Source organism: Rana temporaria, chromosome 2 (assembly GCF_905171775.1).
Source record: "Rana temporaria chromosome 2, aRanTem1.1, whole genome shotgun sequence".
Taxonomy (NCBI): domain Eukaryota; kingdom Metazoa; phylum Chordata; class Amphibia; order Anura; family Ranidae; genus Rana; species Rana temporaria.
The window spans coordinates 339,215,386-339,241,047 of NC_053490.1; the positions used below are offsets into that span (position 1 = coordinate 339,215,386).

Here is a 25,662-nt window from a genome sequence, read left to right on the forward strand (position 1 = left end):
TGGGGATGTGCGAGCTACAAAAAGGCACAGGAAATTTGGTCAAAACTGATGGCAAGATGAATGCAGTAAGTTATAAAAAAAAAAATGGAGGAACAGCCAGGAAGCCGAGCTTGGGACGCCCTTGTACATTCCAACATGTCAATGATCCAAAACACAAGGCCAAGTCGACCTGTCATTGGCTACAGCAGAATAAAGTGAAGGTTCTGGAGTGGCCATCTCAGTCTACTGATCTCAATATCATTGAGCCACTCTGGGAAGATCTCAAACGTGCAGTTCATGCCCAAGAATTTACAGGAACTGGAGGCTTTTTGCCAAGAGGAATGGGCAGCTTTACCATCTAAGAAGATAAAAGAGCCTCATCCATAAATACCACAAAAGACTTCAAGCTGTCATTGATGTTAAAGGGGGAAATGCACGGTATTAAGAACTGGGGTATGTAAACTTTTGATCAGGGTCATTTGGGTAGTTTCTGTTATCATTATGATTTAAAAAGATTAAAACACAGTTGATTGATAATACATGGTTTCAGCCAAACACCAACCATGTGTGAAAAAAAAAATGTTTGTGTTATCGTTCATATTCTCTGAAGAATGGACAAGAAATCATAAATTCTGCCAGGGTATGTAAACTTATTAACACAACTGTAGGTGGTCCATATAATTAATTCAGTGCTGGGTTATTCATTAGACATGTGCACTGCCGAAAAATTTGTTTGCTTTCGTTTCATTTGTTTTTTGCCTTTTTGGGAAATGTGAAAATCCAAATTTTTGGATTTTTGAATTTCAGAATTCCGAATTTTCAACTTTTCGGATTTTCAAATTTTCAAAATTTAAAACTTCCGAAAAATCCGACAATTCTAAATTCTGAAAAAAAAAAAAAGATCAGTAAAATTCGAAATAACCAATAATAAATATTAAATTATAGGTATTGGAATTTCCTTTCAATTTTGTCTGTTAGTGAATGTAACGAATACAAATTTATCTGAAGTTACGAATTACCCGAAAAAACGAATGCCGCATCTAAACAAATGGAATGGAACAAATTAATAATACATTTTTTGTATTATTATTATTAGATTGGTACGTTCCATTTGTTTAGAACCGGCATTCAATATTTTGGATAAGTAACTTTGGATAAATTTGTATTCGTTATGTTTACGAATGGCCAAATTTGAAAGGAAATTCCAATACCTATAATTTAATAATACATTTTTAATTTATACATTTGGAAATTCTAAATATTACAAATTTAAAAATTTGAAAATAAAAATAAATTCGAAAACCCGAAAATCTGAAATAACTATTAAATTTACAATTTACACATTCGGAAATTCAAAATTTCCGAAATTCGGAAATTTGAAAATTTCGGAACAAGTTTGTAAAATTTGTTAAACTAATTCGGAACTAAACGAATTGCACATGTCTGTTATTCATTTGGGTAGGGAGAGAACCGAGTGGCAGTTGCTCTCAGGCACATTGCTGGATCACTGGATTGAGATCGGTATTAAGTATTAGGGGGACTGGGGGGGGGTAGCTGCATACAATGTTTTTAGAATGCATTAAGGTAAAAACTTCCAGCCTTTAGAACCAATTTAAATAGAAATAGGATGATTATAAATGTGTACATAAAAACAATACTTATTCAACGCAATGCATGCATGGTCAAATATATTATGTAAACCTACCCTTCATTGCAGGTGTAAGTGGCCTTTGAGTCAACATAGAAATCTGGAGCAGATATCTGGCCATTCTGTATAGTACCAGGATCTCCACATGATATCCCTGCAGGTGAAAAGACGTTGAGGATTTATTTAATATTTACAATGAATGTTCTACATTTTTAAAGTTTGCATCATCCATGTATGCTAAATATAATATGTATGCTATGTATGTATGTATGTATGTATGCCATGTATGCTAAATATAATATAGTATGCTAATACCATCCACTGTGCTAAATATGTGGTTGCAATCATGTACACAGACCCCAGGAAGAAAGCTGATCAGGTCTGAAATCATCTTGTATGAATGAAATAACATCAGACATCACAGACACACCTTCAACATACAAAGGATAGCTAAATAAACTTTAAGAAAAAGTTTGGAAATAGTTTGATGAAGACTACAAACATTTGTATTATTAGCAGCTGATGGTAGTCTCCATTACAAAAAACAAAAATTCCCAGCCCAGTTACCAGCCAGACTGCAACAAACCGAATTGACCCCAACAGTTTACGTTAAAAACAAGTAGTCTCCATGAACCTAGGTACATACTATGAAGAATCATGTATAAAATCGCACAGGAACCGCACCACATTCCTGTACAAATCACATGCCATTCAGTGCGGTGTGATTGGAGCCCATTTATTTTGAATAGCTCAAAGCACACTGCATCTGCACCAAATTCATCCATGCAGCAATTTTGGGAATGCACTGCAACTAGTTCGCATGGTCATTTTGAGCCATGTGATCTGGTCCAGGCTAAAGCACTGTGTTTGTGTTCTCCCTTTAGGGTGTTAAGATTGCACTGATCCCTGCTGCAGATCGCAAGGGCATTGCGATTTGAATGCAGAGCGGGAAACGCGCATTGGCTCACAATTTTCTGCAGTACACTCGTGTGAACTGAAGCTTAGCTTTACCAGTAACTGTGTTTGTAGGAATCCTCCAGGACAGCCAAATGAGAGATGAATGGTTCCACCCTTATCAGTTTCTCCAATCATCTTTCAGGACGGCCACATGAGAGGATAATGAAAAAAAATAAGCCCATACCCTTAGGGTGGGATGAAAGTCTGTAGAACCTTTCTGCTGAAGCCAGGTAATGCTGCGACAATGCCTTCATTCTAAGATGCTTAATGAAGACATCTCATCTTGACCATGTAGTGAATCTGCAGATTTGTTTTACGGACGCCTCTGTTCTTTCTGCCCAAGATGTTACTAGAGAGTGAGTGAAATGCGCTTCAACCAATGGAGGAATCTGACTGCCTTCTGCTGTGTAAACTAAAGTAATGGCATCCTTAATTCACATAGCCACCAAGCTTTTCAATGCTTGTAACCGCTTTCTCAGGCCACACAAAAATAGTAGGCGATTGTTGGATCTCCCGAATAATTAGGTTGTCGCTAAACACTGCAAAATATACATGTGAACATCTAAAGTATGGAAAATACTTTCCTTGTCATTTTTGGGAAGGGAAAGCAAAACTTTTTTTTCTATGAAAAACAGGATGCGATCTTAGGAAGGTACATAGCATCTGACTTCAGTAACCCTAACTGGAATGATTGCACAACGTTTAAGATAAGGATCTTTAACCACTTGCCGCCCGCCAATGACAAATTGACGTCGGCAAAGTGGTTGTAGAATCCTGACTGGACGTCATATGACGTCCTCAGGATTCTGAGCCGCTGCGCGCCCCCTCGGGGCGCGCATCGCGGCAATCGTTGTTGCAGGGTGTCAGTCTGACACCCCGCAACACCGATCGAGGCAAAGAGTCTCTCCCGGAGACTCTTTACCACGTGATCAGCCGTGTCCAATCACGGCTGATCACGATGTAAACAGGAAAAGCCGTTAATCGGTTTTTCCTCACTCGCGTCTGTCAGACGCGAGTAGAGGAGAGCCGATCGGCTGCTCCTGTGACAGGGGGGGGTTTGTGCTGATCGATTATCAGCACAGCCCCCCCGAGGATGCCCACTGGACCACCAGGGATGCCCACTGGACCACCAGGGATTACAAAAAATAAAAATAAAGGTATGCCACCTTAGACCACCAGGGATGAGGACACAAAAAATGGATGCCAATCAGTGCCGCAATGGATGCCAATCAGTGCCCACAATGGGCATCACTGATTGGCAGGCATTGATTGGCATCCATTAGTACGACACATACAATAGTGCCCATCTATGCCCATCCGTGCCACCTATCAGTGCCCATCCGTGCCGCCTATCAGTGCCCATCCGTGCCCCCCATCAGTGCCGCCTATCCGTGCCCAGCCATGCCGCCCATCCGTGCCGCCTATCCGTGCCACCTATCAGTGCCCATCCGTGCCGCCTATCAGTGCCCATCCGTGCCGCCTATCAGTGCCGCCTATCCGTGCCCAGCCATGCCGCCCATCCGTGCCGCCTATCCGTGCCCATCCGTGCCGCATATTAGTGCCCATCAATGCCACCACATCAGTGCCACTTCACTGGTGCCCATCAGTGCCCGTCAGTGCAGTACCATCAGTGAAGGAGAAAACTAACTTATTTACAATGTTTTATAACAGAAACAAAAAAAAAGTTTTATTTTTCTAAATTTTCGGTAATTTTTTTTTTTTTTTTTTGCAGAAAATAAATATCCCAGAGGTGATCAAATACCACCAAAAGAAAGCTCTATTTGTGGGTACAAAATGATAAAAATTTAGTTTGGGTACAGTGTAGCATGACCGTGCAATTGTCATTCAAAGTGCAACAGCGCTGAAAGCTAAAAACTGGTCTGGGCGGGAAGGTGTATAAGTGCCCTGTATGGAAGTGGTTAATGGCCAAAACCTGTAAATCACCTATTTTCCTAGCCATCGCAACTGCCACCAAAAAAGGCGGTTTTAAAAGTTCAATTTGAAAAGAGGTCTCTTGTAAGGGCTCATATGGAGTTCCAATTAACCCCTTATGTACTCTGGAAAGATCCTAGGGAGGCGCTACATTGTAACAAACAGAAGTCCAAACACTCCCTGGCCAACAAAAACCTATGGAGGAGTAAAGGATCCTGAGCCAGCTTTTGATCTAAGAAACCTACGCCTTCCTGGAAAAAATCCCAAATGACTGGCTTATTAGGGAGCCCTTTTTAGAATAAATCTTTCTGGCAACCAATTTTCTGCTCTTACGTTTTTGAAAGATTCTTGGAATCAGGGCCAGAGGGGAAAAGCATACTCCTGGTCGAAGTCTCAACTTTGAGATAACAAAGATGCAAAGAGGTCTATGGAAGGCATGCCACATCTGTCTGTCACCTGGCAGAACACCTGTTGATCCAATTCCCAGTTCTCCTGATGTACTGGCTTCCTGCTGAGCCAATCTGATCTGGGAAACCTCTGATGTGTAGCGCTGAAATTTAAATCTCTTCAATAGAGAGGGGGACTTTATACCCGCTTGATGGTTTAGATGGGTCACAGTGCTCCTTTCACTGCTGTAAGCTCCTTCAGGTTTGAGGAGGATTTGTCTGTTATCACTGTCCTCCAAAATCCCTGTGCATGAAGACCCAAGGGAGTATGTGCCCCAGCCCCTGTCATCCATAGTCATTTTTAGAGGGGAAGACAGCCCAGTATCTCACAACCGATTCACCAGGTTTTGCCACTAAATTAAAGATTGAAAGACCTATTCAGGAAGGGAAACCTCCTTGTCTAAAGAATCTTTTATTTGATCCTATGTGGCCAATAAGTAACTGTAAAGATCCCTTGAATGCAGCTGTGCCCAAATGACAGCTGGAATTGATGAAGTCATGAGTCCAAGTAACCTCATGATTTCTCCCAAGGATACCAATTTTGCACTTGCCTTGGTGTGTGCTAGAATTTGGATCTTGTGATTCTCCTCAGGAGGAAAATTTCCTGTATTACCGAATCTAATCGGTAACCTAGAAACATCCTGGTATGTGCTGGTTCTAGTGAAAATTTCTCTGCATTGATTAACCACTTCAATACTGGGTGCTTTCACCCCCTTCCTGCCCAGGCCAATTTTCAGTGTTTAGTGATGTCGCACTTTGAATGACAATTGCTTGCAACACTGTACCCAAATGAAATTGAAATTTGTGTAAGTTTTTTGAGACAAAGCATTCTTTTGGTGCTATTTACTCACAAGTTTTTTTTCTTTTTGCTAAAAATGTTTTATGTAGTTTATTATAAAATTTTGCAGAGAAGTACGCTCTATTTGTGGGGAAAAAAAAAATGATAACAATTTAATTTGGGTGTTGTATGACCGCGCAATTGTCATTCAAAGTGCGTCAGCGCTGAAAGCTGAAAATTGGTCTGGACAGGAGGGGGGTTTATATGTCAGTAAGCAAGTGGTTAATCATCTCAATCTTGTCTAAATCCAGAGGAACTTTCTCCCTCAAAGAAGCGTACAGGATCATGTCATCCAAGTAAGAAATCAAAGTTATCCTTTCTAGCCACAAGTTAGCCATTACCTCCGCCAATACTTTTATAAATATTCTGGAAGCTGCGGAGAGGCCAAATTGCAGGGATTGGAACTGCCCCATGCTGAATTCCTTCCTTTGTCTGAACAGCAAACCTTAGGAAACTTTTGATGGTTTGAGTGAATAGGGATGTACAAATAAGCATCTCTTAAATCTAGTGCGACCATGAACATTTTTTAGTAAGGTTTTCCTCATTGAGTAGATGTTTTCCATCCTGAATTTCCTGTACAACAGGGACTTGTTTAATCTTTTAAAATTGATTATTAAATGAAATTTCCCTGAGGATTTCTGAACAAGAAACACATTGAGCAAAACCCCCGAAAGACCTGTTCTGGTGGGACCTACACTATCACCCCCTACTGGTAAAATGTATTAATTCACATAATTAGAGCTTCTGCTCTTTATAAAACGGACTTTCAGTAATTTTTTTAACTTTCCATCTATTAAATGTTCTGCCTTTGTTGTTTTAACTTTGGATAGTAAAACATTTTCTTTCTGCCAGTTAATACCTTATACAGCCCACTTCCTGTTTTTGTCTGGCAAAAAGCCTAAGCTTATGACATCATACACAGTGGTTGGAGGGAAGCTTCAGAATGGCAAAGATGTTTTTATTACAAATTATGTGAGCAGACTGCAGTTTCTCTTTAAGATTTGCTCTTCACTTAAGATTTCATTCTTTGCAGATGACATGCTTCTTACATTGATCCAAATACAACGCTTACTACTTTATCTTCATACGGCTCTTGACTTGTATAGCTCACTATCTGCTATAAAATTACACTTGGAAGATGAATGAACTTAAAATACCTCAGATTTAGTTTTAATTTGGTGAACTTAAATAAACGTCCGGAACCATCCTATTTATTTTTTGGATCCATGATTCCCATTTGGATGCCGCAGATGAAGGAGCTGTAGAGGAGGGCATATTATATGCCAAGTTCATTTCACCTTCCATGTGGATAGAATCCAAAAGCTGAGGAGATCTTTATGGCCAGAGGAGTTTGGCAAGTGGTTCCCTTTACCACACCCGGTGGAGCACTTTATTCTGAAGTAAAGAAGCTGTCACTAATATCTAAAAGATACAGTGTATGGGTGGGACTATTTCACATATGTATGGACACGAGCCAAATTGCATAATTGAGTTATTTGTTGTAAAAGTGGAAATCATTTTTCACAGGTTTATGGACACTAATAACAGGATCTTTTTTTTGAAAGAACAATACAGGCGGTCCCCTAGTTACAAACATCCGACTTACAAACGACTCCTACTTACAAACGGAAGGAGACAACAGGAAGCGAGAGGAAATCTACCCCAAGGAAGGGAAATTCTCTCCTGTAATGGCACGTACACACGAACGAAATTTTGGCTAAAACCTTTCTTGCATACACACGGTCACACCAAATTCCGACCGCCAAGAACGCGGTGACGTACAACACTACAACGAAGTTCAATGCTTCTGAACGTGCATCGACTTGATTCCGAGCATGCGTAGGATTTTTCTCCATCGGAATTGCATACAGACGATCGACATTTCCGACAAGAACTTCTCCCGTTGGAAAATTTGAGAACCAGCTCTCAAATTTTTCTTGCCGTAAATTCTGACAGAAAAATTTCATTGGAGCCTACACATGGTCGGAATTTCCGACCAAAAGCTCACATCAGACTTTTCTTGTCAGAATTTCCGATCGTGTGTACGCGGCATAAGAGTTATTATGGGGAAAAGATGTTTCCACTGATGTTTTATCACCAATCCTTGTTTCCACAACAACCCAACATTTTCAAATTGTCATTGGGACAGAAAGTGAGGTGAAAACTTCTGAACAGGGCCACAGACAGCAAAACAAATGTTACAGGGGTGATAATCCTTCCCTATGCTATCCAAAAAGCTTAAAAATAGCTTTTTTGGCTGGAGCCACACTTAAAACATTTACCTGTTTTGACTTACAAACTTAAACGTACAAACTTACAAACCTACGGACCGGTTTCCTGTTTGTAACCCAGAGACCGCCTGTAATAGAAATTGGCTGTCTGGGGTATTTGGTGTGTTGGCATATGAAAGTGTTTGTTGTACATCTTGGCCCGGATTCTCAGAGAACTTACGACGGCGTAGCGCCATTTACGCCGTCGTAGGTCCGAATCCGAGCCGTCGTATCTATGCGCCTGATTCTTAGAATCAGTTACGCATAGATATCCATTAGATCCGACAGGCGCAAGTCTCTTACGCCGTCGGATCTTAAATGCATTTTTTTTGGACCGCTAGGTGGCGCTTCCATCTAATTGCGCTTTGAGTATGCAAATTAGCTAGATACGCGAATTCCCGAACGTACGCGCGGCCGACGCAGTAACGTTACAACGTTTACGTTAAGCTTTTCCCAGCGTAAAGTTGCCCCTGCTATATGAGGCGCAGCCAATGTTAAGTATGGCCATCGTTCCCGCGTCAAAATTTTAAAAAGTTACGTTGTTTGCGCAAGTCGTCCATGAACGGGGCTGGACGTCATTTACGTTCACGTCTAAACCAATGACGTCCTTGCGACGTCATTTGGAGCAATGCGCACTGGGATATTTTACGGACGGCGCATCCGCCGGGTGATTTACGCTACGCCGCCGCAACTTACGGAGCAAGTGCTTTGAGAATACAGCACTTGCCCGTGTAACTTGCGGAGGCGTAACATAAATCAGATACGTTACGCCCGCACAATTTTGCGCGGCTGTATGTGTATCTGCTTTATTGCATCACATTTTTTCAATTTTATTTAGGTTTGTAAACATAGAGTGTAGAAGTAGCCTTATAATTTAAAATGTATTTAATGGTTTAAAACATTTAAAGGGGCAGCTAAGAAATGTTAAATGTTGGCGCCCTTTATATTGGATATCTAACAAGCTTTTACGGTTACTGCAATCAAGGCCTTGCTTTTCCCAACCTACTTAAATACTACAAAGCAATTTACTTTGGCCTCTTGGAGTGAAGTGGAGAAGTTATGGAGTGTTCACCCTAATTCCCTGCTGTGGAATAGTGATTTTAAGATACACCCATCCAACATGCTTAACACCATGCATTTCTTAGAGGTCTTTGGTGATATACTAAAATGTCAATTTACCCTTACGTAAAATGTATCCTTAAAGGAGTTCTCTAAGCTAAAACTTTTAACCCCCGCTGTGCCCGGGCTGTAAAACTATACAAAATAAACTTTCACTTACCTGCCTACGATCCCCCGTTGTTCCGATATCGCCGTCCCGTTCTCCGGTCCCGGTCTCTTCCACTTCCTGCGGGTCGGTGACTCACAGTGCGCTCAGCCTATCAGCGGCCGCAGCAATGTCCCGTCGCGGCCGCTGATAGGCTGAGCGCACTGTGAGTCACCGACCCGCAGGAAGTGGAAGAGACCGGGACCGGAGAACGGGACGGCGATATCGGAACAACGGGGGATCGTAGGCAGGTAAGTGAAAGTTTATTTTGAATAGTTTTACAGCCCGGGCACAGCGGGGGTTAAAAGTTTTAGCTTAGAGAACTCCTTTAACCACTTGGCCACTAGGCACTTAAACCTCCTTCCTAACCAGACCAATTTTCAGCTTTCGGTGCTCTCACATTTTGAATGACAATTACTCGGTCATGCAACACTGTAACCACATGAAATTTTTGTCCTTTTTTAACACAAATAGAGCTGTCTTTTGGTGGTATTTAATCACTGTTGGGTTTTTTATTTTTCTCGCTATAAAAGAAAAAAGACTGAAAATTCTGTAAAAAAAATGAATTGTTCTTCGTTAATTTTGTGAATTAGTAAATTGTATTCATAAATTTTGGCCAAAATGTATACTGCTACATATCTTTGGCAAAAAATAACCCAAATTGGTTATAACTTTCACAAAAAACAAATATTATACAGAGTCCACAAGCTATGGTGCCAATCTCTGAAAATTTATCACACCTGAAGTACTGACAGCCCATCTCATTTCTTGAGACCCTGACAAGCCAGGAAAGTACAAATACCCAACAAATGACACCTTTTTGGAAAGTAGACATTCAAAAGGTATTTAGTAAGAGGCGCGTGAGTGTTTTGAAGTTGTCATTTTTTCCCACAATTCTTTGCAAAATCAAGATTTTTTTTTTCTTCACAAAATTATCATATTAGCAGGTTATTTCTCACACACAGCATATGCATACCACAAATTACACTCCAAAACACATTCTACTACTCCTCCTGAGTATGGCGATACCACATGTGTGAGACTTTTACACAGCCTGGCCCCATACAGAGGCCCAACATGCAGGGACCACGGTCAGGTGTTCTAGGAGCATAAATTACACATATAATTTCTTGACTACCTCTTGCACTTTTGAAGGCCCTGGAGCACCAGGACAATGGAAACACCCCAAAAATGACCACATTTCGGAAAGAAAACACCCAAACGTATAATCTATGAGGCATGAGTCTTTTGAACATGTAATTTTTTCTACAAGTTTTCGAAAAATGTTGAAAGAAAAATTAAAACGCTTTTTTTTTTCTTTTACACAAAGTTGTCCATTTATAAAATATTTCTAACACATAGCATGTACATATCAAAAATTACACCCCAAAATAGATTCTTGCACTCCTCCCGAGTACGGCGATACCACATGTGGGAGACTTTTCCACAGCCCGACCACATACAGAGGCCCAACATGCAGGGAGCACCATCAGGTGTTCTAGGGGCATAATTGTCAAATTTAATTTGACTACCTATTACACTTTTGTGAGACACGGATGAGCACTGTAGTGGCACTGATGGGTACTGTAGTGGCATGGATAAGCATGAATGGGGATGGCTGGGTATTGCTGGGTATGGCTGAGTATTGCTGGGTATGACTGAATATTGCGGAGTATGGCAAGGTTTGGATGGGATAGCTGAGCATGGATGGCATAGTTGAGCATGGATGGCATGGCTGAGCATGCATGGATGGCATGGCTGAGCATGGATGGATGGATGGCATGGCTGAGCATGGATGGGGCTGAGCATGGATGGTTGGCTGGATGAGGCTGCAATGGGCACAGATCCAGCCCACAGTGCTGCTGCACCCGATCTTTTCCCCTCTCCTCTCACACTGTACAGAGAGGGGAGAGGGGATAGAGGAACCGGACATGACGCCTGTTTGCTTATAAGTGATCGCTCTGTCATTTGATGGAATGTTCACGTGGTAAACGGCCACTGTCAGCGGCCATTCACCGTGATGCACCGGGTCCTCGGGACTCGGCAGTCACCGAAACTCCCGTGCGCCACCCAGGGGACAGGCAGGAGCGCAATTCTGGGAGGACGTCATAGTACGCCCTCCCAAAGTTATCGAGCCATGCTGTAGCCATCATTCGGCTATAGCGAGGTTGTTAAGTGGTTAATGACAATTTGTTTTCAACCTGAGGATTCTGGACAGCCTGACGTAACAGATATCTCCGTCTTGTTTCAGTTGGGTCCTTTAGTGGACACTAGGATCAGGGCTGGTGCTAAGACATCCATGGGGAAACCTCATTTTGCCGCCTCCCCTAATTGGCTCTGCCCCTGACTCCACCACACAGACCTACTCTATTCCTACACTGGACCCACCTGACCACTACTGATACCCCTGATATGGGGGGTCAGGGCAGCTGACAAGCACATTTGGCCACTAAACTACAGTTTATACCTCTTGTCATTCTCCCGCAGCGTGGCTCTGCTCTGTTAGCTGTGCTCAGTCTGACTCCACTTGTTCAGGTACACTGTAACTTTGTTTCTCATCCCATTCCGCCCCTCCTCCAAAATTTCCACTCACCCTCCCTCTCATATATCTCTCCCCCCATCTCTGCAATCCTTGCTCTTCTCAGTCCCAAGGATTGTGCTGGGTTAGTCTCCCTGCAGTCCTTCACTCCTGTACCCCCCCCCCCCTTCCTTCTTACCAGCTCATCTTATTTCTCTGCCCATCCCAGTGCCCAGCCCATATATTATCTGCTCTCGCTTCCTGACGCAGGCACAGCTGATCAGCTACATTCCGATGAGATACACAATTTACTTTTACGCTGTTCAGCAGCTACCTTTTATCTTGTGCCCTATATAATGTGCCCTGCACCCCTCCCCATGTAATGTGCCCTGCAGACCTCCTGTACACTGCCCTGTTGATACCCCCTGTCGATTTCAGTAAGGAATGAGCTTGGGATTTTTTTCTTTTACGGCTTTTCCAGACCTGCTCTACTCCCTACCGTAGACCCTCTGAAAAATGATCCGCCAAGGTGGTATAACAGTTGCTGACAGACATTCAGAAGGTGGTACTGCATTCCTCTCCTACACATACCACCCACCACCATACACTCCTCTCCTACACATACCACCCAATGCCATACACTCTGCACTCCTCTCCTACTCATACTATCCCACCACCATACACTCCACACTCGTCTCCTGCACATACTACTCACTGTCATACACTTCACACTCTTCTGCTGCACATACTACTTACCTGTATACACTCTGCACCTACTACACACCACCATGCACTGAACACTCACCTCTATACACCCCACACACCCCTTTCCTGCACATTCTACTCACCGCCATACATTCCATTTAACATTACCACATTCTGCAGATTTAAATCATCTCAGACTCTTTAACCACACCTCTTTTAAGCCATGCCCATTGTTTAGCATAAATTAAACCACACCCACTTTTTGCCACCGCACGCTTTGTGAGCCACATTCTTTTTCCCAGCAGTCCTCGGGGGCCAACTTTTGATTTTGCACACGGACCCACTGATTTCATGATACGCCCCTGGTTAAGATGGATATGTGATAACACCAGATTGTTAATCCAGGGAATATCCAGCTGACTTCTCAGGAAGGCATTTCATTTCCCTCTGCTGGAGTAGTTTGGACCATTCTTTAAAGCGGAGTTCCGCCAATTTTTTTTTTAAAGTCAGCAGCTACAAATACTGCAGCTGCTGACTTAAATAAGGACACTTACCTGTCCAGGGCGCCCGCGATGTCGGCACCCGAAGCCAATCTGTCCTTCGGCTCTTGGGTGCTGCCACCGCCAGCTTTGGTAAGGGAATCAGGAAGTGAAGCCGCAAGGTTCCCTACTGCGCATATGCGCGAATTGCGCTGCGCAATCCCACTGGTCCCTGCTGTCTCCTAGGATCTGTGTGTCTCCCAGAAGACAGTGGGGGGACAGAGGAGGCTCCGGACATGGCGTAGATAGCCGCGGGTGGCTCGGCTATCTGTGCCCGGAAGGGGGAGCAAATACCTGTATTATACAGATATCTGCACCCCCTTCCCCCTGAAAGGTGCCCCATGTGACACCGGAGGGGGGAGGATTCCGAAAAGCAGAAGATCTATTTTTGGAAGGAACTCCGCTTTAAGGAATTTTTTTGCCTTCCTCCTAATCAACTATAGGTGTAGAATTCTGTATATGGAGGTTTCTGATTATCCTATTTATTTTTTGTTCTATTGGTTAAACTAAATGGACTTGTGTCTTTGTTTAATATATGTCCTAACTAAGCCAGCTAACTAAGTTAGCTCTGCAAACAGCAGGGTTCCTTTTTTTTTTTAACCCCATGCGCCTCCACTGTATCCTGGGCTCCGCTTGCCCATCTGCAGGCTCGGACCGGTACAGTGAGTAGCTGCCAGCGAGTAGGGGGGAGGGGAGGAGCTGAGCAGACACACGTCTACTCTCCTCTCCTCGAAGCTGACCCAAAAACGACACGTAAAAACGTCACTTTTAAGTCCCCATCTCCGTTTCCCCGCCTAGTGAGACATCAGTTTGGGTAGGAATACATTGCTGGCTTTTATGTTGCGATTGCTGCATTTTTACATGGCAAAATGGGCAACGTACAAAATGTTTGCCAGGAGAAGCCACTTCTGCCCTCATACCAGTCAGCTGGTTGCAGGGCTGGATGCTGTATGACTGTTAACACACACCCTGGGTTCAGCATTGCATTTGCAGAAAAAATGGCATATGGAATGGTAACCATTTGGCACAAATATAATTACAAACTAGACAGAGTTATTAAATCATTGGGTCCCTTTCACGCAGGCTTTCTGGCGGGTAATATGTCAAATCCCTGCTGAGCAGGCAGATGACAGGTGTGTGTCCGTTCCGCTTATGCAGAGCGGACACGGACACAGCTCGCTTTTCTCTATGGGCAGTCAGATGTAAACAGACTTTCTGTCCATTTACACTGTCATCTGATCCACTAGACGAAATGTGAACAGATCCCCATCCATCTTGTTTTTATTGGACCAAATGCAGGCGGGTGTAAACAAACACATATCTGTGTACATCCGCCAATCCATAGAGCACAGTGGATGGTCTAATAGGGTCCACCTGTCCGTTTTTCAGATGAGTCCACCAGTGTGAAAGAGGCTTTAAAGTTTTCAGCTTTGGAAAGGGTTAGGAAGGGTAAAACTTTTTGGCCGTTTCTCATTTGGAACATTTCCCATCAGTTTTTGTATTTTTTGTATTTTTTTTTTGATCCAATGCTTTCAAATGGTAAGAGTAGAGACCAATAATCCTCCACCAGTGTGCCACTTCCGCTCCCTCAAGAAAAAGCTTACCAGATGCTGTTCCATTCACTCTCATTCACTCTCGGGCCGGTTTTAAAAAAAAAAAAAAAAGGGAAAAGGCCTCAGAAGGTTAAATTTAGAAGTACAACATCAACAAGGAAAGGGAAGGTACCATAACCCCCCTTTTCATCCCCTGATTATGATTAAAGGTATTTGGTATTTAGCATATACATATGCATGGTTCGTTCATGCATGTATATAATAACCTTGCTGTATTTTTGATTGTTTTGTATAATCTGTTAACTCTATTTTAGACATCCTCCTCCTGATGAAGCGGTAATAGACTGTAAAACACGTAGAAGATTAAGATTGAATTCAGTATCTGGATGGAGATTGGCATCCATTAGCGGCTCTTCAACATAACACAAAAGCGAAATATGCCAGACAAGAGAGTGAATGGCAACAGCATCTGGTGAGCTTTTTTCTTAAGACCCCATTCACACCTGGGCGTTTTGTAGCTTGAAGCCTGAAGCTACAAATGCTGGAGGGTAAAAAATCTATTATTCTCTATGGAGATGGTTCACATCTCCACTCCAAAACGCCTGAAGCCAGAAGCTCTAAAACGCCAGATGCTCAAACAAGTTCTGGGACTTTTTTTTTTTAGGCAGATTTGGGCGTTTTTCTGCTTTTTACATTGGTGACCTTTTGACCTGAACAAAATCGCAGCAAAAACGCGGTAAAAATTGCGCGACTTTTCTGCCCGAAAACGCTATGCTCAGGTGTGAATGGAGCCTAAGGGAGCGGAAGTGGCACACATCACTGTGGTGGAGGATTGTTGGTGGTGCAACACTAGATTGTTACACTTATTTCATCACATTTGTGTAGATTAGAGTCAATGTTCTTTTGCATGAGACTCCAAGATATTGCTTTATATTTCATGGACACTTTATACATTTTTAATTTGTATTTATGTTTTTTTGTTTGTTTGTTTTTTGCATGGTGATTCACTTTAGTACGCTTCTGTGAAATTAATGTCAACAATTAGGGATGAGCCGAACACCCCCCCGTTCGGTTCGCACCAGAACCTTCGAACGGACCGAACATTCGCGCGAACATTTAGAACCCCATTGACGTCAATGGGACTCGAACATTCGAATTCAAAAGTGCTAATTTTAAAGCCTAATATGCAAGTTATTGTCGGAAAACGGGTTTGGGGACCCGGGTCTTGCCCCAGGGAACATGTGTCAATGGAAAAGTTTTAAAAATGGTTGTTTTTTCTGGAGCAGCAATTTTAATGATGCTTAAAGTGAAAAAAAAAAAGAAAAATTCCTTTAAATATCATACCTACTGGGTGTCTATAGTAGTGGCACGTGTTTAGAACTGTCCCTGCACAAAATGAGATTACTATAAGAAAAAAGTAATTTAAGACTGCTTGCGGCTTTAATGTAATGTTTGGTCCCTGCAATATGGATGAAAATCACTGAGAAAAATAGCATGGGTTTCCCCGCCCCCTCCCCCAGGTCATTACAAGCCCCTTTGGCCCTATATACTTTGAACAGCAGTATACAGGCGGTGCAAACAAGACAGGGACTGTAGGTTTGTTGTTACGTAGAATCTGTTTGTAATTTTCAACTGGTACTTTTTTAAAGTGTAGCTCCAGCCATGGGCGTAGGAACCGGGGGGGACGCATCCCCCCCCCCCAGGAAATGGTAAAATTTCCTGGGGGGCCCACAAGGCATTAGTGGCCCACAAGGCATTCGTAAAAATCAACCCACATGGCATAAGTAAAAATTAACCCACATGGCATAAGTAAAAATTAACCCACATGGCATGTGGGAGTCCGAGTTTACTGAATAACAATTTACCTGGCGAGTAAAAATGCTGTCCCCCCCCCCCCCCTGATTTGTTTTGCTGTCTGTGTGCATCTGTTCAGAAGATTGCACCTCACTTTCTGTCCCAATGACAAATCATTTTTTGAAAATGTTTTTTTTTTTTTTTTGTGAAACAAGGATTGTGATAAAGCATCAGTGGACAGGAGACACCTTTTACAGAAGAGAATTTCCCTTCCTAGGGGTAGATTTCCTCTCACTTCCTGTTCTCTCCTTCGGTTTGCAAGTAGGAGTTGTTTGTAAGTTGGATGTTTGAAAGTAGGGGCCTGCCGTATATACTCTGCATAAATTTGGGCCCTAGGTGTTGCCACAACACTGTAAGCCCTCACAGTTAGTCTTGGTGGGTGCTGGAACGCCCTGCTGTGAAATATTAGATCAAGAATTGTAATTACATGCCCCTGTTGAACAGGGTCAGAAAATGTGGGCCTTAGGCACTGGTGCTGGTGCCACAACACTGCAACCCCTCACAGATACTCTAGTTGGAGCGCAGCAATGAGCCCGCTGCAAAGTATTGCATCAAAGATTGTAATTACACGCCCCTGTTAAACAGGGGCAGAAAAATTGGGCCTTCGCCACTGGTGGCGGTGCCCAGAACCAACAATGTTCTTGCAAGCTATCAGCAAAATCATTGAGGAAAAGAATATTCACAGGATAGTCACTCAGCATCAGCATAGGCAGTCTTGAAGGGATCTGACATTTAAAAAAAAAAATTACTCAGTTGCATCAGCATCAGGTGCTTGGTAGCTGGTGGTGATCCAAGCCCGATTCATTTTTATGAAGGTCAGTCGATCTACAGAGTCGTTGGAGAGGCGCACCCTGTGTACAAAGCCTCCAGCAGCACTGAATGTGCGTTCTGAAAGAACACTGGATGCAGGACAAGCCAGTAGCTCAATTGCGTACTGTGCAAGCTCTGGCCAGTGATCCATCCTCAAGACCCAGTAAGCCAGAGGATTTTCGGTGGGAAAGGTGTCCAAGTCTGATCTTGCCCCTAGGTATTCCCGCACCATGTAAAACAGATGCTGGCGATGGTTGCTGGAACGGGTCATACCTTGGGGCTGTGGACTAAAAAATTGTCTGAACGCATCGGTCAGACGGCCACCTTCTCCACCGCTCCTTCTGTGACTGACCGAAGCCTCAGCAACACTTTGACCAGGACCAGGATTTTGTAACCCCCCAGTCTCTGGGAACGCGTTGCACAGACCTTTCTGCAAGGCCTCCCAAAGATGTTTTATCTTCTGCTCCCTCCGCGCCGGCAAGATAAGGTCCGCAACCTTATTCTTGTAACATGGATCAAGGAGAGTTGCCAGCCAGTAATGATCCCTCTCTTAATAGCACGAGTACGAGGATCCTTCCGCAGGCTTTGCAGGATCAGGGAGGCCATGCAGCGTAGGTTTGCTGAGGCATTCGGTGTGGAGTGCTCTGGGTCATTGAGGACGACATGATCCGCAGCCACCTCATCCCAGCCACGTACAAGTCCATGGGTTCCTTGGGACTGCAAGTGATCCCTTGAAGACTGCCGCTGATGCTGAGTGCTAGGCTCCACCTCCATGCTGACACAATCCTCCTCCTCCTCCTCCTCTTCCTGTGCGATAGGCGGGCAAGCAGGAACAAACACTGTCTGGATAAAGGGGGCCTTGAGAGGTAAGGAAGTCCTCCTCTTCCTCCCTCTGTTCTGTCTCAAGGGCCCGGTCCATTATTCCATGCAGCGTGTGCTCCAACATGTGAATAAGAGGGACAGACTCACTGATGCATGCACTGTCACTGCTCACTATCCTCGTGGCCTCCTCAAATGGTGACAGGACAGTGCATGCATCCCTGATCAAGACCCACTAGCGTGGGGGAAAAAAACAAGCTCCCCTGACCCAGTTCTGCTGCCATATTGGCACAGATACTCATTGATGGCCCTCTGCTGCGTGTGCAGCCGCTGCAGCATGGCCAACGTAGAGTTCCACCTGGTGGGCATGTCACAGATTAGGCAGTACTTGGGCAGGTTGTATTCCCTTTGGAGGTCTGCCAGCCGAGCACTGGCATTATATGACCATCGGAAACACACACAGACTTTCTGGCCTGCTTCAGGACATCCTGTAAGCCCGGGTACCTGCCCAAGAACCGCTGCACCACCAAATTAAGGACATGAGCAAAACAGGACACATGGGTCAGTTGTCCCTGTCGCAGGGCGGAGAGGAGGTTGGTGCCATTGTCACAAACCACCATTCCTGGCTTAAGCTGGCGTGGCGTCAACCACCTCTGAGCTTGCCCCTGCAGAGCTGACAGAACCTCTACCCCAGTGTGGCTCCTGTCTCCCAAGCACACCAGCTCAAGCACCGCATGGCATCTCTTTGCCTGCGTACCTGCATAGCCCCTTGAACGCCTACGGAGCACCGCTGGTTCCGAGGACACATCAGCACAGGAAGAGGCCACAGAGGAAGAAGAAAAGGAGGGGGTGGAGGAGAGAGGTGGGTCACAACCAGTAGTAGCATTTTCGAGGCGTGGTGGGGGAACAACCTCCAACACTACTGTACCTTGTCCTACCCAGCTGCCAGCAGAGTCACCCAATGTGTCGTGAAAGATAGGCAACGTCCCTATCCATGCCTGCTGGACCATGAGTCAGCAGTAATATGCACCTTACCACTGACCGCCCTGTCCAGCGAGGCATGGACATTGCCTTCCACATGCCGGTAGAGAGACGGAATCGCCTTCCGTGAGAAAAAGTGGCGTTTTGGAACTTGCCACTGAGGTACCGCACATTCCACAAACTCACGGAAGGGGGCAGAATCTACCAACTGAAAAGGCAGCAGTTGAAGTACTAGCAATTTAGCTAAGCTAGCATTCAACCGCTGGGCATGTGGATGGCTGGGAGAGAACTTCTTTCGGTGCTGCAGCAGCTGGGACAGGGAAATTTGCCTGGTACAATCTGTCATCGGTGTACAGATAGAAGATTGCCCGCATGTACTAGGCTGTGACACACCTAATTCTACACCTTCAGTCCTATCAGTGCAGGCTTCAGAGAGGATTGAGGGTATAGTGGGGTTGGAGATCCCAGCTTATGAGGGGCAAGGGTAGGTCCGCTTTGTTCTTTGGTGTGGGTCTTTGAGGTACGCTTGCCAATGAACTGCATGGCAAATCAACATATGTCTGGTCAAGCATGTGGTGCCCAAGCGGGTGATGTTTTGGCCACGCGAGATACGCTTGAGACATATGTTGCAAATGGCAGCGGTGCGATTTGATGCACTCGTCTCAAAAAAGGCCCACACCAAAGAACTTTTGGAATAACGCCTTGCACATGCGTAGCTCTGCGTTGTGATGCAGTCGGTGTGCTGCCCTTAAGCTGGCCCCTGGAGGGCATCCTGCCTCGTTGGAGATGTGCCTGTGCCTCCTCCTCTTCTCTCCTATCAGGCACCCATGTAGAGTCAGTGACCTCATCATGCCCTCACTCCTCATCACTGTAGAAAACCTGGCAGTATGCTGCAGCTGGGGGAACATGACTTCCAGATTGCTGCCCTTCTGGGGCACCCCCTCTCTCTGGGCTCACGTTACTGCCTTCCTCTATCTGTGTACCATAATCGGAGCCTTCAAAATGCTGCGCATCCTCATGCAGCATGTACCAAACACTGTGGTCAAACAGTTCGGGGACTCCGCAGGAGGACATGGTGGGGCTAGGGAAGGAGTGAGTGATGCCATTGAGCAGAGGGAAGAGGAAGCCTTGGCAGCTACTTTGCCAGACAAAGTACCCTGAGCCTGGGTGAGAGGATGAGGAGGATGAGGACGGCTTGGTCATCCACTCTACTAAGTCTTCGGCATGTTGCGGCTCAACACGGCCAGCTGCCGAAAACAAGGATGAGCGTGTCCAACGGCCATGTGCTGATGAGGATGCACCGTGTCCATGACCAGCACTGTTGCCTCTAGACGCAGAGCCTGCTTGCCCTCGTGACTCTCTGCCTCTCCTTGTTGTCCTTCCAGACATACTAATGGCCTGCAGAGGACAAAAGGCAGTGCACACACCTCATAGCTTTAGGTGAAAACTGCAGAGGACACGGGCAGTACACACCAAGTAGCTTTAGGTGCAAACTACAGAGCACACGGGCAGTACACACCAAGTAGCTTTAGGTGCAAACTACAGAGCACATGTGCAGTACACACCAAGTAGCTTTAGGTGCAAACTACAGAGCACGCGTGCAGTACACACCAAGTAGCTTTAGGTGCAAACTACAGAGCACACGGGCAGTACACACCAAGTAGCTTTAGGTGCAAACTACAGAGCACACGTGCAGTACACACCAAGTAGCTTTAGGTGCAAACTACAGAGCACACGGGCAGTACACACCAAGTAGCTTTAGGTGCAAACTACAGAGCACACACCAAGTAGCTTTAGGTGCAAACTACAGAGCACACGTGCAGTACACACCAAGTAGCTTTAGGTGCAAACTACAGAGCACACGGGCAGTACACACCAAGTAGCTTTAGGTGCAAACTACAGAGCACACGGGCAGTACACACCAAGTAGCTTTAGGTGCAAACTACAGAGCACACGTGCAGTACACACCAAGTAGCTTTAGGTGCAAACTACAGAGCACACGGGCAGTACACACCAAGAAGCTTTAGGTGCAAACTACAGAGCACACACCAAGTAGCTTTAGGTGCAAACTACAGAGCACACGTGCAGTACACACCAAGTAGCTTTAGGTGCAAACTACAGAGCACACGGGCAGTACACACCAAGTAGCTTTAGGTGCAAACTACAGAGCACACGGGCAGTACACACCAAGTAGCTTTAGGTGCAAACTACAGAGCACACGGGCAGTACACACCAAGTAGCTTTAGGTGCAAACTACAGAGGACACGTGCAGTACACACCAAGTAGCTTTAGGTGCAAACTACAGAGGACACAGGCAATACACCACGTGAGAATACTGCAGCTAGCACAATCAACTGCCTGCCAGTAAATTAGGAAGAACTGATCTAGCTAAACTATACAGTGTATAAATATATGTATATTTGTGATGTATATATATCCTCTACACACTGTGGGCTAGATTCAGATAGGTTAGCGGATCTTTAGATCCGCGTAACCTATCTGATTTACGATCCGCCGCCGCAAGTTTTTGAGGCAGTGGCTTTATTCAGAAAGCACTTGCCTGTAAAGTTGCGGCGGCGTATCGTAAATCCCCCGGCGGAATTCAAATTCCGTGGCTAGGGGGCGTGTAAAATTTAAATCAGGCGTGTCCCCGCGCCGAACGAACGGTGCATGCGCCGTCCGCTAAATTTCCCAGCTTGCATTGCTCTAAATGACGTCACTAGGACGTCATTGGTTTCGACGTGAACGTAAATTACGTCCATCCGTATTCGCAAACGACATAAAAAATTCAAAATTCGACCCGGGAACGACGGCCATACTTAACATAGGATACGCCGCATATAGCAGGGGTAACTGTACGCCGGAAAAAGCTGAACGCAAACGACGTAAAAAAAAAGCGCCGGGCGGTCGTTCGTTTCTGAATCGGCGCAACTTAGGGAGATTCTATGAATCAGGCGCATAGATCCGACCGACGGAACTCAGAGATACGACGGCGTATCAGGAGATACACCGTCGTATCTCTATCTGAATCTGGCCCTGTAACTTTAACTGACTAGCCTGCCTGCTCTATCTACCTAGAAAAAAAGACACTCTCTCTCTCTCTTAGACAGATCTCTTACCAGCGCCGCAACACACTACACAAGGCTGACCTGCAGGTGGCCTTTTATTCATCCATAACAAAAATCACTCTCGCACTCTTGAAATACTTACACTGCAAATGCAAATAGAAGGTCTGTATTTTTGCAACTGTATCCAAGTCTAAAATGTATCTTGAAACAGTATTTTGAGTCAAAATCCACTCTCGACTTGGGTACAATCAGCCTTCCCATAGATGGTTCAAATTTTGGCCAGTCCCTGCTGAACTAGCCAAGATTTGAACCATCTATGACAGGCTTACAATTATTTCTTAGAATAGATACTCTGGGCCAGATTCACGTAGAATTGCGGCCGTGTAACGTAACCCGTTTACGTTACACCGCCGCAAGTTTTCAGTGTAAGTCCCCGATCCACAAAGCACTTACCTGTAAACTTGTGTATCGTAAACACGTCCGGCGCAAGCCCGCCCAATTCAAATGGGGCGGGTACCATTTAAAATTAGGCGCCCTCCCGCGCCGGACATACTGCGCATGCTCCCTTCGCAATTTTACCGACGTGCTTTGCGCGAAATTACGGCGGCGCGACGTGTTTGTGAATCGCGACGTGCGTAACATACTTACGCCGGGAAAAAAAAATTCAAAAGCGACGCGGGAACGAGGGGCATACTTTAACATGGTGGAGTAATTTTACACTATGTTAATAGCACCCCTAACTTTGCGACGGGAAACTAAGACTTGCGTCGACGTTACGACGGGAAAAACCTTTGTGGACCGCCGTAACTGCTAATTTGCATACCCGACGCTGGAATACGACGCGAACTCCACCCAGCGGTGGCCGAGGTATTGCATCCTAAGATCCGAAGGTGTAAGACAATTACACCTGTCGAGGGCTATCTAAGGGCTATCTATGCGTAACTGATTCTATGAATCAGTCGCATAGATACTCAGAGATACGACGGCGTTTCAGAGAAACGCTGTTGTATCTCTTCTGTGAATCTGGCCCTCTGTGACTAGCATTTGTATCCTGAATTAAATGGTGTCTTATTACCTGGCTACCCCAGGTATAGTAAGCACACACACCTGCTTGGTGTTAATTTTAGGATACCCTTCCTATATCCCTTTTTTACATACCAATCATTCCCCCCAACATTCCATAATACTTCTAGTAAAGTCTAAATTTCCCTGACTATAAGGAGGAAGGTGACAGACATCCTGGGAACAAGTTTACACAAAAAAATGGTGTGAAACTGGAGAGAGTACAGAAATGGGCAACTAAAAAAAAAAAAGGAGGCATGGAAAAACCTACGTTAGATCTACCGGTAACGGTATTTCTACGAGCCTTCCAGGACGGCACAGCAGAGAGATGAGGGCTCCTCCCACAGGAAACACAATCAATTGACAAGTTTGTTATAAGTTCCCACCCACCCCCTTGCTCCTCAGTATTTAATAAAGTAATCTTGAACTGGTTCACAAGGGGCACCCCATCGGTACTTACCATTTAGCATATAGCTTACCTTTCTTCACATAGGGTGGGTAGTAGGCCTGCCGTCCTGGAAGGCTCGTAGAAATACCGTTACCGGTAGATCTAACGTAGGTTTTCTCCTACGCCTTCCAGGACGGCACACCAGAGAGGATATTAAAGGACCTCAGGCCTACCTCAGGGTGGGACCACAGCTTGGAGGACCTTCCGACCGAAAGCCAGGTCTTGCTGTGACAACAATTCTACACAGTAGTGTTTCAGGAAGGTGTGATGACTTGACCAGGTAGCCGCACTACGGATCTGGTCCCAGGAGGCACCTGCTCTCTCAGCCCAGGATGTCGCCAGAGATCTGGTTGAATGAGCTTTGATATTAAGTGGAGCGGGTTCTCCTGCACACTGATAAGCCTCTGAAATAGCTTCCCTAATCCATTTTGAGACTGATGGCCTTGAGGCCTGCAATCCCTTCCTGACTCCACCATAGAGGATTAGGAGATGGTTAGATTTCCTAAAACTTTTGGTTCTCTCTAAATATATAAGAAGACATCTTCTTACGTCCAAACAGTGAAACTTAAATTCCTTCTCGTTCTTTGGTTCTGAACAAAAGGACGGCAATATCATTTCTTGCGTCCTGTTGAGTAAGGATGCTACTTTAGGTAGGTATAAGGGATCTGCCCTAAGAGTGACCCTGTCTGGTTGCACCCTAAGAAAAGGCTCTTTCATGGACAGAGCTTGCAGATCTCCCACCCTCCTGGCTGTAGTAATAGCTAACAAAAAAGCTAATTTTAACGTAAGGAACCTAAAGGAAACTTTCTCTAAAGGTTCAAAAGGGGGCATAGATAATGACTCTAATACCCTAGTAAGGTCCCATGGTGGACAGAAGCTTTTAAGGACGGGGGACATTCTTTCCCTAGCTAGTAAGAACCTCTTAACTAGGTCGTCCTTCGCTAATCTTTTATCCAGGTACACGGAGAGGGCTGCTACCTGTACTCGCAGGGTGCTAACCTTAAGCCCGGCGTCTGCTCCATTCTGGAGAAAATCCAGGATAACTGGAACCGACTGGGAAGACTCTAGCCTTTTTCTACTCCAGGTCTGGAAAGTTTTCCATATTTTTAAGTAGATCTTTCTGGTGACCGGCTTTCTACTTGTAAGGAGAGTATTAATCACCTTTTCTGAACAACCTTTTCGTTTCAGAATCTGGCGCTCACTAACCAGGCCGTTAGTTGAAAAAACTCTGGTCTTGGGTGAGACACTGGACCCTGCCTGAGGAGGTCTGTCCTGGCTGGGAGCTTCAGAGGTTCTGCTACTGACATGAATCTCAGATTCGCAAACCATGTCCTCCTTGGCCACCATGGGGCAATAAGGAGGACCTGACCGGGGGACCTGCTGACTTTCTGGAGTACCCGCGGAATTAGCGCCAGGGGTGGGAAGGCGTAAGCCAATCTGAAGTGCCAGTTCTGGGACAACGCGTCCAGGCCCTCGGAATCCCGTTCTATGGAGGTTGAGAAGTACCTGTTCACTTTCCTTTTCTTCCGGTTTGCGAACAGGTCTATGTCTGGTTCGCCAAACTGAAGAACTAGGGCCTGAAAGACCTCGGGATTCAATTCCCATTCCCCCTGTCTTATTTGTTGGCGACTGAGGAAGTCCGCTTCTATGTTGTCTGTCCCCTTTATATGTATGGCTGAGATGGAGGTGACCTTTTTCTCTGCCCAACCCAGAATTTCCATGGTTAGTTCCAATAGGGGACCGGATCTGGTACCGCCTTGGTGATTCAGGTAGGCTACTACTGTAGCGTTGTCTGAGCTCACCTGGACCTCCCTGTCTGTGACATCTTGTTGGAAGGCCTTCAGGGCTTCTCCTACTGCTCTGAGTTCCCTGAAATTGGAAGATTGACGAGCTAGGAGGTAGCACCATCTTCCCTGGGCTTTTTTCCCCCCCATGTGGGCACCCCACCCCCATGTGCTGGCATCCGTAGTC

The 25,662-nt window shown here is 45.1% G+C and overlaps 1 protein-coding gene across 5 annotated transcripts in view; it reads right to left on the reverse strand.

The window, feature by feature from the left end:
* LOC120928427 (CUB and sushi domain-containing protein 1-like) overlaps positions 1-25,662 on the reverse strand; it is a 368,880-nt gene that overhangs the window by 165,662 nt on the left and 177,556 nt on the right. For all 5 annotated transcript variants that reach the window (XM_040339531.1, XM_040339530.1, XM_040339527.1 and 2 more), the window contains exon 9: positions 1,685-1,781. In XM_040339531.1, coding sequence (XP_040195465.1) covers positions 1,685-1,781 — 97 coding nt within the window. The remainder of the gene's footprint in view (positions 1-1,684; positions 1,782-25,662) is intronic.